The sequence below is a fragment of the Balaenoptera borealis genome, assembly GCF_965194805.1.
Source record: "Balaenoptera borealis genome assembly, chromosome: 5".
Classification (NCBI taxonomy): domain Eukaryota; kingdom Metazoa; phylum Chordata; class Mammalia; order Artiodactyla; family Balaenopteridae; genus Balaenoptera; species Balaenoptera borealis.
In genome coordinates, this window is record NC_138862.1 from 5,764,184 (window position 1) to 5,780,529 (window position 16,346).

Consider the following 16,346-nt stretch of genomic DNA (forward strand, 5'->3'; position numbering starts at 1 on the left):
GTCATTTTAAGCTGAACTGAAAAACTACACAGCAGGGACTTCTATTTTGCCAGCTGTGAATGGCCAACCTAGCAGGCTGCTTCCAGCCCAGATATGTAATTGGCAAGATTTTTGGTTTGTTTTGTTCACCTTTGAGGTGTGTGAACAGAAAAAGACTGAACATCTTATCTGCAGCTCGCTCACAATGTCTTCGAAGACCCTACGCTAGCCTTCCCTACGCTAATCTAGCTCATGATTTCAAATTATAGTGCCGTTCCTGCACGCCTTGCTGTCATTTAAGATGTCAATGGGTTGGATTGACAGAAAATGCAAGTGAGACATTTTCCAGAAGTAGCTGCAACTCAATATTCAATTGCCATGGGGCTGGGGAGGGTACCCCACTGACAACCTCACATACCATTCCAATGATGCAGGGCACCCGGTGGCATTGCCTGGGCCCACAAGGGAAATGGTTATAAAGTTTCAAAAGAAAATTGGAATACCTTCTGGCTGCAAAATCACAGCAGCAATTTAATTTTAGGGGTTAAGGGAGCACTGACAGCAAACCTCTTTATGTGCATAGGTGTGCCCGTTTTCGCCCTAGGAGGCGACCCACCTCTTTGTGTCCCTTTCATGCATGGACTCTTGTTGTCTACACCTGTCCTTGCCTGGAGGCCTGTCCCCAGCCGGGCAGCCTCGTTGTCAACCTGAATGAACACCACAGAAACATCCACGGAAATAAGCCACGTTCGGAAATGCAGTTTGTCCAGATAAAAGGCCGTATTTTTCCATTTTCACCCATTTTGTTGAAATAGTTAACATTAGTTATCACATGTTCACAGCCAGTGACAATCCGATTCAGATTCTATCCACTGTACTTTCTTTCCCCTCTCCTGCTTCCACCAAGAAATAGCATCTCATTTCTTCTTTGGACTCACCGGCAACATTCCCTCGATGTGTACAGAAAAGAGACAGAATCAGAAAGTGGCCAAATTAGACAAGAGTCCAAAGAGAGCATCGTCCCACAAAGAGGACATGGGGACCAAAAAAGTGAAATGATTCACTGTGAGTGAACCACCAGCAAATGGCCAAAGCACAGAATGGCAGGGACCAGAAACTTCGGGGATTCACCCTTCCCCCACCCCCTTCACAAGAAAACTGAGACTCAGAAGGGGTTTTCGGGCCAGACCATGCAGCCGAGCAGGCTCAGAAGCTCTGCAATCAGGGGAATGGCTAAAAAGTAAAGAACCTTACAAGCAATCGACTGAAACGGGAAAAGCCCTGCAGAGGAGGCAGGTGTGGTGTCAGCTCTTCCATGGATAGACCCAGCAAAAATTTGATGCTAAACATTTCTCTATTCCTTTTGAAATTCCTAGGAAACAATTAGTGAGCGCGACTACCTGGGAGGAACATTTAGAGCACTTTAGGCGGCCAGAAAATGCACTGTCATCTATAACAGGCATCGCCATGGGCTGCGTCTGATGACCCAGCCCATCTTTAAAGCTCACTATAAAAACAAGGTCTTTATGGGCTGGTGGGAAATTGAACTTTTGGTGAGTGCACATCAATTCAAACTGCCAAGAGGTTCATGTTTGTCTTGAAACTCTGAAACCCTGAAGCCTAAGAAAGGCCAGAGACGAGAAGCCTCATCTCACTGTGATGAGCACAGTTAGTGATGACTGTGGTGTGGGAAATGCGCCCTGCCATGCAGGACGCTTGGCTCTGTGAGCTGACTGTGATTGGACGAGTCTAAAGGGAGAGTGACTTCCCTCGCATCAGCACCAAAGCCACGAAAGCATCGCTCTGACATCGGAGAAGATTTTGCTTTCCAAATGAATGCCAGAGCGCAGTTCAATTTTTCAATTATCTTCAGGGTCTGGGACGGGGGGAAGGGTAGAGAGAGAAGAATGTGCTTTGGAGAGATTGAAGAAGCCACTTGCCAAGCACAAAAATAGCAGCAAGCTTCCATTTCGCATAATCATAAGTTACTGGAAAGAGCGTTCTCATAAATACTGTGAGGAAGGCCATCTCGTCATCTGCCCATTTCCCGTCCTTCCCCTGCGGCCCCGCAGGTCTGGCTCTGTCGAATCAATACATATTTCAGCTGATCATTGGTCGACTCAATTCCAGATCCCAACAGGAAGAAGGAAAGTGGCAGCTGGAACAGGATAGCTGTAGCAAGAACCCAAAAGCATCCCAGCGGGTTGATAAGAAGCATCTATTCTTTAGTTCGCTTTTTGAGAGAAAGGGGGTAATCTTCAAGAAAAATATAATTTTTTAATGTCTTATTAAATTAAATCTAGTAATATGCAAATAATTGACCTTCTCACTCATAAGTGGCAATTTCTGTAAATAATAATAATAAATATTCCTTCACCTTCATGCTGGAAAAAGTGAAGTCTATAAATAATTATCTTTTCAATTCAATGATCCCACAGTATTGGTTAATCTTCTTCCTCCTGAAGTTTCAAAGTCTGGCTTATATTAAAGGGGCTCAAATCCTCATTTCTTTGGGAAATATCTTCACCGTGGTGCCCGAAAGAACAATCTCCCTGGTTGTGTGGGGAAGGGGAGGGATGAAGATTTGGGTTCTGGTTTGTACTTAATTAAAAGAAAGAGATGGTCATTTCTCATATTCTTCTAAGCAGCTGATCTCACAGTCACAAGTTTGAAGTTTAATTCAAAGTTCTGGGACCCAGGAATCCAAGAGGGACCAGAATGAAAGCACATCTGCTCTTTGACGCCCCCCCAGGACAGTGAAGGCAAAGGTTAGCATCTCTAATCTGCAGCGCTGGCTGGGAGAGCACGGTGCCCTCCATCCCAGATCAATACCCCTGCCCCAGGCCAGACGGCAGTTTGTCCAGGCCTCCCGGGGGACACCTGGAGTCCTGGCAGCCCCCCTTCTCTCACCTTTCTGGTGGCCAGGGCGGCTGGCTGCGTTATGCACAGACACAGTAGATCCCACACACACACTGAAAGCAGTTTTTCTGGAAACTGGTGTGGTTTCCAGCCCCAGTTCACTGGAGGGGGCCTGGCCATGCCCCATCCCTATGTGGGCCCTGGTGGCCCCAAACCCCAGGAGGCTGTAAGCTGCTGTTCTCTCCCTACTGCCCCAATAACCCTGACTTCAGGGGGGATCCAGGCCTGCTCTGCCCCCCACCCCCTTTCCTGGCTGGCCTGTCTCCATCAGGGTTTCCCTTCAGACTGGACTGAGAGGCGGACACCCTCACCCCCGTCCTGGCTGCATTCCCAGTAAGCACCCCCCATCTCCGGCCACCTCCCTTGACCCTTGAATGACACCCGAGTTGGGCTGGGAGGCTAAAACTGACTGTGTGAGCACACATTAACCTTTACAGGGACAGCCTAATTGCTCTAAGAATGTCAGATACGTCATCTTTCCCAGAAGGTCTGACAGTTTTCCTTCTTTTAAAATTATTAAGCCAACCAACAACACCGCAGTTAAAATGAAAGGATGATACTGATGGACTGCTTTTCTTTTCTTTCCTTTTTTTTTTTTTTCCTGAAACCAATCCAGAATTTGGGTACAAAAATCACTCCTGCTCTGTCTTTGTAAAGCTGCAATCACTTACGGTGTAACAGGCTACATTTTTAATTAGGGAAGACTGAGAGGGGCACGGGTGACCTGGCCCACAGCCCAGTCGGAGAAGTGCTGGGGTAAGATGCAAGGCAATTCTCACCTCTCGCCCCTCCTGATTCACTCTCCACCCTTGCCCTAACTATTGTGCTGTGGCTTTGGTTGGATTCATCCCAAGGGTGGTCCTACAGGCAATCAGAAGACAGACAGAACGAGATCTGGGTATTTATTCCCTTGCCTCCTTTCCTGCTAGGGTTGTCAGATACAATACAGACTGTTCAGTTCAATCTGAATTTCAGATAAAAAACAACAAAAAAAGTTTAGTATAAGTATGCTCCAAATATTCCATGGGATATATACTTATACTTTTTTTTTTTTTTTTTTTTCCTTATCTGACATTGAAATTTAACTGGGCATTCTGTATTTTTATTTGCTGAATCTGGCAACCCTAGAAGTTTGCAGAATTGCCCGAGGCTTAGCTATGTCTTTCAACAGAAGACCACAGCCCCTGTCAGGCTGCTTCTGCACACAGCACCCTCTCTGGATTCTCTTGCCTCCCTGCAGGCCCTGAGGTTTCTAGTCTGAGGTGCTACACTGTTCTTTGTGGGTTTCCCTAAACCCTGCACGCACCTTTGCAAATGGTCCCTTGGGAGTAAACTCTCCTCGAATTACTCACATGGAAGGTGCCCTCTAGTTCCTCCCAGGACCCTGGCTGATGCATTCATTACTAAGGACGTCCGACCTCACTCTCCCAGCATTGCTTTTCTCAAGTATCGCATCCCCAGCTCTGAGTACCATCTCCAACTTATATTAGGTGCTTAGCAAATATTTCCTGAATAAATGGGTGAATGAAAGAATGAGCAAAACCAAGCTAGAGTCCAGAGTGTTTTGCAGCATCTCTTTTCTGGTTATTAAAGACCCAAAGGTCTGCATCCTGAAGGGATGCTATACTAACCAGCAAAGAAAATGATCCAGGATGTACTTGAAGGAGGGCGGGGTGAGTGAAGGAGAAGCAACCGATGGGTTAGCAAAGCTGAGAGGGTAACACGTGTCCCAGTTAACTATTCCTGGGGAATGAATCACTCCAAATTAGCAGCTTAGGCACAAGACCTGAGTATTCTTCCTCCCAGTTCTGTAGGTTGGCAAGCTCAGCTGAGCTCCTCTTGGACGGGGACTCCCACACGGTTGCAGCCAGAAGGCCCTGGGGCTGGGGTCACCCGAGGACCTTCACCCACACATCTGCCAGCCGGGTGGGCATCTCTCCAAATGGCTGCCCCACGAGCTAGCTGGGCTTCCTCACAGCCTGATGGTTTAAGGTAGCAGGACTTCTTAAGTGGCAACTGGCTACTCCCACAGCAAACATTCCCAGAGAGAAACAGCAGAAGCTGCCAGTTTCCTAAGGTCCCAGCCCGGAAACTCACAGGCCTCCCCTCTGCTGTGTGCTATTGGCCTGAGGAGTCCCAGCTGCCCCAAAGCAAGAGGAGGGGATTTAGAACTCCCTCTCCACCAGCCGAAGACTCTGTAGCCATCTTTAGTCCTCTTCAAAGTCAGAACCCAAACCAGAAATCATACAGAGTCACAACCAATATGCAAAGTGATCCAGGAATATTCGCCAAGGCCATTAAAAGGTAAGGAAACATATAAAGAGAAGGGAAGTTTTACACCTCTGACTTGGAAAATTAATTAGATGCAAATCAGTTTTCATACTAAAAAGTTCCCATTATCTATCTGCTGTGCTTAAACCAGGGTAGCAATTTAGACAGTGCTGGGAAAAAACATATTGTGAAATGAATGATACATATTGAATTCTTTTTAAAAAGGAGTTTGTATGTGGCACCCCTCAGGCCGGCTACACGGCAGGCAACGTGTGCAGGGACCCTCACTCGGAAGAGCCAGGGCTTGACTGAATGATCTGCTTAATAATTTTTAAGAAGGAGCCCATGCTTTCAATATTCCCTGGACCCTACAACTGATACAGCCGGCCCTGTCCTTTGCAGAGAGCCAAAGATGTAAAGAGGCAGCAATCAGAGAACAGCTGAGGATGAGCTTATAGGGGCTTGTCTTCTAGAGCCTGTGGCTGGGTGACGTCATGCCAACCTCGAGACAAACTCCACTGTGTGGTGATCCACGGCCTTTGTTCTCCTGTCTCCCCCCCAAAGTGGGAGGCACCTGCCCTCTGTGAGGCAAAGCTACATTGATGCAGCTGGTCTGCTAGACTAGCTTTTAGCGCAGGGCTAAAAACCCACTATCACATTTTGAAGTCACTCTTAAGAAGAGGATTCCAGATCAAGAAGATGTGAGATACACACACACACACACACACACACACACTGGAATACTATTCAGCCATAAAAAAGAATGACATTTTGCCATTTGCAGCAACAGTGATGGACTTGGAGGATGTTATGCTGAGTGAAATGAGTCAGACAGAGAAAGACAAAAAAATACTCTATGACACCACTTATACATGGAATCTAAAAAAAATACAACAAACTAGCGAATGTAACAAAAAAGAAGTCACAGATATAGAGAACAAACTAGTGGTAACCAGTGGGGAGAGGAAGGGGAGGGGTAATATAGGGATAGCGAAGTAAGAGGTTCAAACTACTAGGTGTAAAAAAAGCTACAAGGGTATACTGTACAACATGGGGAATACAGCCAATATTTTCTAATAACTATAAATGGAGTATAACCTTTAAAAATGTCCATTGTTATTGTACACCTGTAACTTATGTAATATTGTAGAGTAGTTATACTTCAATTTAAAAATTTTTTTAAAAGAGGACTCAGAGCCAGCCTGTTCTTAGCTTGCCAAAGTTAGTGAAAAGTGGTCACTTCCTGAGCACGAGGGGCCCACTTAGGAGAGAATAAAAAATTGTACTCGGAGTGAAATAGCACCATTTCTTGACTGAATCGTCTGAATTCAGAGCCAAATCTTGGCAATTAATTACTATTGATTGGGAACTCCAACTCGTTACTGATTAAGAATGTTGGACGAAACCAATCAATCGTGTTGTGTGGATTTTACAGAAACTCACAACAGTCCCCCGGTGCTCACCCCAAAATGACGTTCTAGAATCGCTGGCAGAGAACTTTCTGGTGAGACCCAGGGAGACTTCTGCCCTAGGGTCTGACTGAGTTCTGTGGTTGCTCTAAGGATGCCAGGAGATGATCACAGAGACACGGAGATTTCCTTTTCCTGCACAACTCAGTTAAGAGAGCAGGTCCAGCCTAAGAGGAGGTCCAGTCTCTGAAGACAATTCAGCTCACTCTGTTGCCCAAAAGGATTTCTACATGCCTTTGTAATCACAGATACACCTACTGATAGGAACCCTACAAATTTCAACCATCTTAGCTTAGGCTGAAATGTAGCTCAGGCTGAAATTCTAGTTGTTTCCCTCTTCTGAAAAGCTGTTTGTTGTGCAAATTAATTCTATAAATAAAATTATGAATGTATCACCTACTTAAAAGAGCAAAACATATTCAAGCACTTGAGACGTATTACGCCCATACAAATAATTGATAAGCAGAATAGGAAATACTCCTATCTCCTGATTGGGGCAAAGGATAGAGGGATCATCATTTTCCTGGAACAAGCTACTTCATAGGCTTAAAAAGATCTTGAGTGGCAATTCTTTTAATTAGTTATAATTTATAACTTCATTATTTTCGCTGAAGCATATGGGCCTTCTCCATATGATACAAAATTCTATCTTCAGTTGGTCTAAAGCTGTCTAACATATAATCTCAAAAAGACAGGAAGAGAGGAGGGAAGGGAAGAGGAAATAAAGATAAGCCTACAAATTAGAATATTGCTTCAGTTTTTTAGTTTTGAAAATTAGCAGGGCTGTCCCTGTAATTAGTCTGTGATCACACCTCTTTGCCAGAGAACAGTTAACTAAACTGATGAAATGATGGTGCTGATGAGACTATGGTTTCCAGCCTGGCCACGGTGTAAGTCTGTTAACTTCCTTCAGTTCTATGGGCTCAGACCACAGCCCACCCCAGTGGCCAGTTTACACCCAAGACTCCCGGTCAAGGAGAACTCACCAGAGAGCGAACTTGGGGACAAGCTGGTGTGTTTAGACGGCAGGCCAGATGACCTGCTGTCTTTCCTGTGATTTATGTGACCTTGGGGCCTATCACCTGACTTCTCAAGGAACTTGGCCTGACATCACCTCCCCCACCCACCTCCCAAGTCTGCCACAGAATTGGTTGTGTGTGAGAGCATTTTAAACTATGCAAACACCTACAGCCATAGAGAATTATAACCAGGAGCATGTAAAAAGCTCCACGTCTATTAACAATGCTTCAAGCATGTTTACTCCAAGGACAGTGAATTAGAAGCATCGTATTTATCCAAGGTATTACTAGCGCATTGACATTATTATAATGCTCAGCCTGAAGGGGGGAAATCACCCTTGTAACTAAGATTGGCAGTAATAAATTCCCTGTCAGCACTAATCCCTAAAATAACCTTCACAAAGAATCGATTCACTTGTTGAACGATATTACCCATTGACCAGGTGTGTGTGGATACCCTGATTTAAAACCCTGGCTTCATAAGCAATTCCAATTTCATTCCTTCCCCATCTGGATCAATATCAGAAGCAAACTTGTGTATCCATATCTTCCTTCCGGAACAGAGATTCTTTAGAGAGTTCAGAGCCAATAGCACAAAGGGCACGTCCTGCTAATAGTATTTGGAAGCCGTGTTCGTATTTCATCCATTCTTGTTTTGAATTTTTTTTTCTGGTTACTTCAAATGCAGAAAAAGAAGGGGAGAAAGGGCCAAGCGACCCCTGACAGAGACCAGAGCCATTTGATTTTTCACCTTGAAAGCTCTGTGTGACTTGGGGTTCAGGGCAGCACACACAATACATCAGTCCAGGTGAATTCAAGACTTCATGCAGGTTTTAGCGCTCTAACAGGAAACCGATTTAGAGCTTCTTGGCCTGGGAATCGTTGCACACCTTAGTGATTGATTACTTTAGGGAGGTGCTTTTCCCACAGCCAGATGCAGTCTCTGAAAGTTTAACCTACACATTTCTGAGACCCGTGGCAGCTCAACATTTGAGGTTATCGTTTTCCCTGTTTGAAGGGGCTTAGAGGCTCAGTGCAGTAAGTTTCCACCTAAACTCGTACTGAGATTTATGCAGAATTGGCATATTACATCCTCAGGGTGGAGGAGAGCTTTACAGCCCCCCTGGCTTCCAGATCCCTGCACACAGCAGCCTGCAGAACCGACACGCATCCAAATTCTCTCCATCCAGCCTCAGACTCTGATTTATCCCATCTGGTATTTGAAGCAGAACCGAGTCATGTCTCCACCTCAGGCAGTTATGATCCCTCCATGGCCTTTCTGGAAATTGCATTTCCCCCCTTGCCTTCCATCCTAACCTCCCTGGGCCCAGGAACCAGACCAGCCCAGCAGCACCTCCTGCCAGAACTGACCTTCTCTCTTGGGTGCGGTAGTAAGCACACAGTCAGTCCCCTTCTGTTCCTGGCCCCAAAGCAGTCCCTTTCTATTCCAAGCTGATCTTCCATCCTTGCACACAAGACCTTGCCCCACACACTTCCACAAACCAAGGAGAGGTGATAGACTAAATGCACCCCAGACAATCTGCCCAAGTCGATGCGTAGGCATAGAAAGGTCATCAAGAACACCACAGGAAAAAAATGGGGTGTCTGCTGGGTGGTCTGGAGCCAAGGGGAAAAGGGGGCGGGTGGTGTGTAAAGTGCTTTGGGAATAAATATTTGAATTTTATTTCTTATTTGAAAAATCAGGCTCAGATAAATGCTAATGTATCTATTTGTCTATGAATGCATTTCCTTCTCAATCAATTTCTCTCTCTACCTACTTGATAGCAGAAAAACAAAATTACTGTGTGTGTATGTGTGTGTGTGTGTGTGTGTGTGTGTGTGTGTTCCCTCAAATCCAAAGGTGAGATAAACTTAAATGTCTATGATTTTTAGTTTTATTCAAAACAAGGAGAGGAGAGTACCCAGTACAACAACATTTGATCTTATTCATTGTTAGTAATTGTATAATCATATCAAAGCAAACTAAATCTTAGGTGCTCCTAGCATAATCCCACACCTACTAGAAATTTCTCAAGCCATGACCTCTTTTCCAAAGAAGAAGCACCTATTCAAGTGGTGCTAAGTTTTTGCTCGGCTACTCACATCTCAAAGAAACTACAATGGCGGTGAGCCCCACGGTATTTCAGAACGATACCTTCCTTCTGGGCATTTACCTACAGCCTGGATTGGGGTGGCGGGGATTCTCTTATCAAACTCAGGTATGTCCACATGCCTCTCACCTCCAAAGACAGACTTTTGGAAACAAATATATCACAGTTCACTAAGTCAAAAGAAATCCATTCCAGTTTTAGAAATTCAATTTAGCTTTGGTAAGCCTCCAAGCTCTGAAAAGTAAGCTCCATCAGAAGTTTATTACTTATAATCTTTCTTTTGGATTGGAAGTCTCCCAGCAGCCACTCTACTTCCAGTATTTTCCTATTTTTGTAGGTCAATAAAGGAATTTAACTCTTAGAGTCTCTCTGAAAGATGACTATCAAGATATAAATCAAGAGACCCAGTGAAATTATTGTCTTACAAAAAAATCTTTTGGTTGTGTCCAAACTGGTGACTACTGGTGACTAATCTAGATTCAGATGGTAGTGTCTGTATTTATAAACATGTTTGAATTTAATGTAGCAGATGAGCTGTAACTGAAGGTCTGAACTGTTGTTTCACTCAAGTAGGGCATTATATCCAGAAAACAAATGAAGTCCTTAGCCTAAACTACTCAAATCATAAGGATACTTTGTTCATATAGGAATGAAAATCTCTGAACCAACAAGATCCTAATGAATTTATTTTTTAAATTAAAACATAATACAACCCTAATATTTCTGAAAAAAAATGTCTTCACACTGCAGATGAGATGAGGAACATCCGGATTTGCTGGGTTGTGTATCCAGAGGTTGGTGTCCTGGAGAATAAGGACAATTTCAGGGTTGTTCTGGATAGTATGGGGTGGATATATGTCAAATTTCACATCAATAAATACCACGGCAACAACAACAATGACACAAAAATAAACCTTAAACGAATCCAGATCCCAAGCCAATAGCTCTTTTGAGATAATACTCAATATAACAAAATTTCAGCAGAGCCCAAGACTTTAGATCCCGCTGGGGTTTTAATGTATCTGACTTGTGTCTTCTGTGATCCAATTTAGAATTTCAAGTCATCCATAATTCACTACGATAGTCTTCATTGCTTTGTGTTACAGACCTCAAATAAATTTATAATATTTGAAATAAGAACACTTTGGCTTGTAGTCAACTAACAAAATTGAGAGATGTTCATTTTACAATTAATTGACTACTATCCCAACCTCATAACATTTTGATAGTCTACGTCTCATATTTCTGCTCTCATGGGGCCCTGTTCCTTCCACATGTGTAGGCAGCTTCATTTGTATTAATAGGAAATATACATTAGATAAAAGCTCTCTCTAGATACCCGTGATGACAGAGTAAAATAATCTGAATTTCAATGGAATGTAATATTAGGTTAAAACAGAAACTCCAAGGTGATCGTCTCATATTATGAATTTAAGAATAAGGAATTACACATTTTTAGGAAAACACCTTTTAGACCACTTCTAGAAATCTTTACCCCAATCTTTGTTGGGTTGTTATCAGCTTTTGTCTTTGTCCATCTTTAGAGGCAAATGCACAAACTTAATAATATAATAAAATACCATGTATGGGGCTTCCCTGGTGGCGCAGTGGTTGAGAGTCTGCCTGCTAATGCAGGGGACACGGGTTCGAGCCCTGGTCTGGGAAGATCCCACATGCTGTGGAGCGACTGGGCCCGTGAGCCACAGCTGCTGAGCCTGCACGTCTGGAGCCTGTGCCCCGCAACGGGAGGGGCCGCGATAGTGAAAGGCCCGCGCACCGCGATGAAGAGTGGTCCCCACTTGCCACAGCTAGAGAAAGCCCTCGCACAGAAACAAAGACCCAACACAGCCAAAAATAAATAAATAAATAAATAAATAAATAAATAAATAAATAAAGTAGCTATTAAAAAAAAAATACCATGTACGTATATCACACATGAGCAGTTTTATCTGAAATTAAGACAGAACATGTTAATAACAATTTGAATGTATACAGCACCTTTATTTTATAACTATCAAATAATCTCTAACTTTTTCTATTCAAAAATGAGTATCCTCTAATATCTAGAATTACATAAAGAAAAGTTTTATCCATAGCACCTTGAATTTTTTTTCTTTCTATTAATTTTTATACCTCCAGAAAAGGCACACGCAATTTTCACTAGAGTGGATCAATTTTTATCTGAAGGAAATTTCATGCCTTAGAATAGCAGAAAGTAGTGTCTTCTATAACAGCTGGTAATTCCCTCTGGTGCAAAGCAGAGCGTGTAGACTTGCTTTGAAGGACCCGTGGATGCCAGGGGAAAACAGCGCTGCAGAGGCATCAAGCACAAAGGACCTAGTCCCGCCTTGGTCACCACTCTGCTTGATCTCAGACTCCAGGCTCCTCCTGTATGACCTGGGAGTTACCTAGAGCAGCAGTTCTCAAAGTGTGGACCAGGTACCCTGGGGGCACTTCCTTCCTTTGAGGGAGCCCACAAAATCAAAATTATTTTTTAATGGTACTAAGGTATTAGTAGCTTTTTAAAATCTCATCCGCTCATAGGTGCACATAGAAAATTCTCATAGAATTTTCTAGAGGCTACACAACACGTGATATTACAACAGATTGAATGGAGAAGCAGCCGTCTTCCATGAAGCCAGACATTAAAGCGATTTGCAAAAATACAAAATTCCACTAAATTTTTTTTTTCTGCCTTGGAAAATATCATTAATTTTTATTTTTAAAATGTTATTTATGTTAACATGTCATAGGTTTGTCACTTTATTGTTAATGAATGAATAAGTAAACCCTTTAACAATTTCTCCATTTTAATTCCTAATGGGGGAACCATCAACAGATATAGCCAACAAAAATGGAAGTTCTTAGGGGTCTTTAAGAATTTTTAAGAATGGAAAGAAGTTGTGAGAGGAAAATGTTTGAGAACTGCTGCACAAGGGCATCTCTGAGAAGCCTTTTGACTCTAAATTCAATGATTCCAAGGTTGGCAGATTCCATGGACGTGAACTCCAATGATGAGATGGATATGAATCTGTGAACCCGGCAAACCGGGAAGAACCCATGTGGCAGCCCTTCCTTCTCTGTTTGAGCAGCTCTCACTTTGCTCCTCTCTGCTTCCTGACCTCCTTGCTAATAACCCACCCCCACCGCAACCCACACAGAGAAGATGAGAAAAGCCGTGGGCATCGTGAAAGGCTTATGAAAGAATTTATTTCCTCTCCCACCCTCCCCAACCCCCCAGGTCTGATCAGGACATTCTTGAGCACCAACCCCTCTGCTTATTAATATAATGACCATTTCATCCCAGCGGTCACCACCCCACAGACCCTGTCCAGTACGATGGTGCCAAACAGGCAGCTGAGTCAGCAAGGCCCCAGATGAGCACACCACAGAGAAAGATTCTAGTACCTTAGTCTTGTTCAGGCCGCACTCAAACTCATGACTGAGGACCCTAAGTGGTTTTCAGGGCTCTAAGGAATGTTTACAGCTGGTATTTGACATTGGCATTATCCACAATTGGATGAACACCAGCCTAAATTCCATCCAGCAGGAAGCAGGAGTAGTTTTCCGTAAAAGGTGTATTCATTTTGTAACTAAGAAAAAGTAGGAACACCCAGAACCTAACCTCACCAGAACCATAACTAACCCTCGGTGCTTACTTGGCGATTTTTTATTATGACAAGTCACCCTCTATCACGACCGCTAAAGCTGGGGAGCTGGGCTTCCTCCCAGCTCTGTCTCTTTCCAAGTCCACGCTCTTCCCATTCCTGGCCATATCCCAGCTCTTCTGTTCCCAGTCTGTTTCCCCATCCATAAAATTTAATGCTCATTCCTACAATTTAAGGCTGAGGTGGAGACTGGAATCAAGGAGGCACATGCTCTGGTCTCTGCTATTATTTTTATCTGCTGGTGAATCCCCGCCATGATCCACCAGCCCAGCACCGCGCTCTGTGTACGAGGGAGAGCGAAGCGAGTTTTAACCCTCTTTTCCTGTGAAGTTGAGCCCTTCACAGTTTTCAAAGCGCTTCTCTCATTTGATCTCATTTTATCCTCACAACAACTAGGATGATTCTCACCAACGCTAATGAAGAAAGCAGAGAACAATATTTGCATCATAATCATGTTGCCCAAAATGGGAGTCCTCCTTTGGGAGGGAAAGTGCTCTCATCACTGAATTTATCTCAGTTTTCTTTGTAAAACCTGACCACGGTGCTTGCTTTGAGTTGCTAAAATCCACTCCAAACCAAAGTGCAGACGTATATAGTAGCCGATTAGGATGGAAGTTATGATTCGCACCTGCCACATGCCCAAGGCTACAGATGGGAAAAAAGTAGCTGGACTATTCATGGGGTCTTACCATTTTCACCAGAGGTCTTGTCTTTTCCATTGGTTGCCCCAGCTCCTTGTCGCTAAAGGCATGAAAAAAAAAAAAAGAAAGAAATTGTTATCAGACACTTTCAGGAGGATTTTTGTCTCTCTTATTGTTTCAAATACCTCTTGCATTATATCAAGTTCTATGTCACTTTAGCTCAGATGGTTAAAGCACGATGCTCATGAGACCAGGAAAAGATCAGCCCATGAAAGGAGGTACCGGAACGTCGCAGACCACCATCCCACCGGACCAGATCCACTGCTCTATGCATGCAGTTCACTAGTCACAAGGAAACCAGAGAGGAGACGGTTGATGGAGCAGAACAGCATCAAAAATATGAGGGAAACAGCCAAGAGTTTGTGCCAGCTGCGAGAAGATTAGAGCTGTCCCTTTTGTCAAAGATTACACTGCTATATTTTTGTTCCAACCGCTATGTTCAATGCCTCGTCTTCAAATAAATTGGAATCAACTAAAAACTCTTATATCAATAGAGTTTCTCCTATTGTTGGGTTATTTTTCTGTCCGTGTTTATGTTGATAACAGCTGTGTGTTTTCATTTTACCAGGTTGACCAAAAGTATGAACATATTATGGTTAGTCTTGAATCTTTGGGCATGATTCTCTGGATATGTGGTCTGGGGAGCTATGTGCACTGTATTGTATATGCAAACGTATAAGCATGTTTCCTTGAAGCTTGCCCAGTGACTGTCTTTAATTAACATGATGTTCGGAATTGTTCTAGTCCGTGGAGAGAGAAGTATCTCATTAATCCAATTTTCTGGTCATTATCAGAAAATATGCTTTGAGTTGAAAAAAAATAAAGTGATTGTAAAGTCTCTAAGTTTCAGGTGAAGAAAATGAGGCCAGGCAGGGAGCCTGATTTGTCCAAGGTCATGTAGCTAATTGGATGGAAGTTTTGACTGGAGACTGGACTTCCTTGCCAAGGTTAGTGTCTTTCAGGAATTGTCATCGTTATGTAACTATCTGATGGGATCGTGGAAAGAGAGGCAAGGCACTGACCAAGGAGAAAATCAATATAGATGACTTCCACCAGGGATAAGTGTGCCCCTAAAATTTATATTTGGGTCCAAGACTTCAGCCTAAAAACAATATTAAAAAAATAATAATCAGTTCCCAATATTGCTCAGTGTTGTCATGAGAAATTCCCAGGTCCTTGGCCAACGCTTGATTAACAGAAGCCGGATCATGTGGGAAAATCTTGCTTTCAAGTTCTGATTAGTGTAAATAAACAGGGTGAATGAATGATATAGACTTATGCGAACAAAATTAACCACCCCTCTGTACGCTTATTACCTGGTACATTTGATAACTCGAGAGAGAGGCAAAGCCAAGCCTCCCGTTTATTTCCAACCCCACCACACACATGCCGCACACGCGTGTGCACGCACACACACTCACACACACACACGCCCCATCCCAGTCAACGAGAAGCGCAAACTCCCACCCAGGTCACGGGGGTGCTCTGCCTCGTTCTGAGAAGAAAAACCACCACTCTCTGGCAGGAAGTGGAAGGAAAGGCTAGATAAGTGTGGGTTCTTTCTTCATATTTCACTTGAAAGTTCTTGAGTTTTCAGAACCCAGACCTGCCCATGTTCCCACGGAGGAAGAAGGCTGCATCTGGCCAAACATCAACTGATCTTCAATAAACTCCATCTAGCTCCCCATGTCATAGCATCATTATCTAAAATCTCAACCTGTAATACACATCATCTTGATTTAAACCAAATTACACCTTTCTTGAATACAGTAGATTTGCAAGTAAAAATGCCACTTTCTTCTTGCCTGTGCTTATTCTGTCTCCTCTTTTTAAACACAAAGCTGGTAAGTTCGCTGCTCGATGGAAATCTGATCACTATTGTGAAGGATCAAACTAGAGGCACAGCAGCCATCCCTGGGGGCTGAACCGCTCCAGGGTTTAAACCCTCCATCCTTCCTCACATAATTCATAGACGACTCAAAAAACAAAGTGAATTCCACGGAATAAAAGGACAGGGTTTTAGAGTTGAATAAAGTCAAATTCAATGGTATAGAAGTACAAAATAGGTGCACACCCAGCCCCACTATCTTTAAATACCTTAAACACTGACATTTTTCAAATGTTGTGAATACTTCGTTCCATAAAAGATTACCTTTTAGAAACCTAAAGAAAACCAAAATGAAGTGTGCACAGGGGAGAAGAGGGGTTC

General features: G+C 43.4%; 1 protein-coding gene across 1 annotated transcript in view; it reads right to left on the minus strand.

Annotated features, from left to right (window-relative positions):
• PCP4 (Purkinje cell protein 4) overlaps window positions 1-16,346 on the minus strand; it is a 55,787-nt gene that overhangs the window by 15,140 nt on the left and 24,301 nt on the right. Inside the window, exon 2 of the mRNA XM_082393839.1 lies at window positions 14,126-14,177. Within this exon, the coding sequence (XP_082249965.1) occupies window positions 14,126-14,177 (52 nt within the window). The remainder of the gene's footprint in view (window positions 1-14,125; window positions 14,178-16,346) is intronic.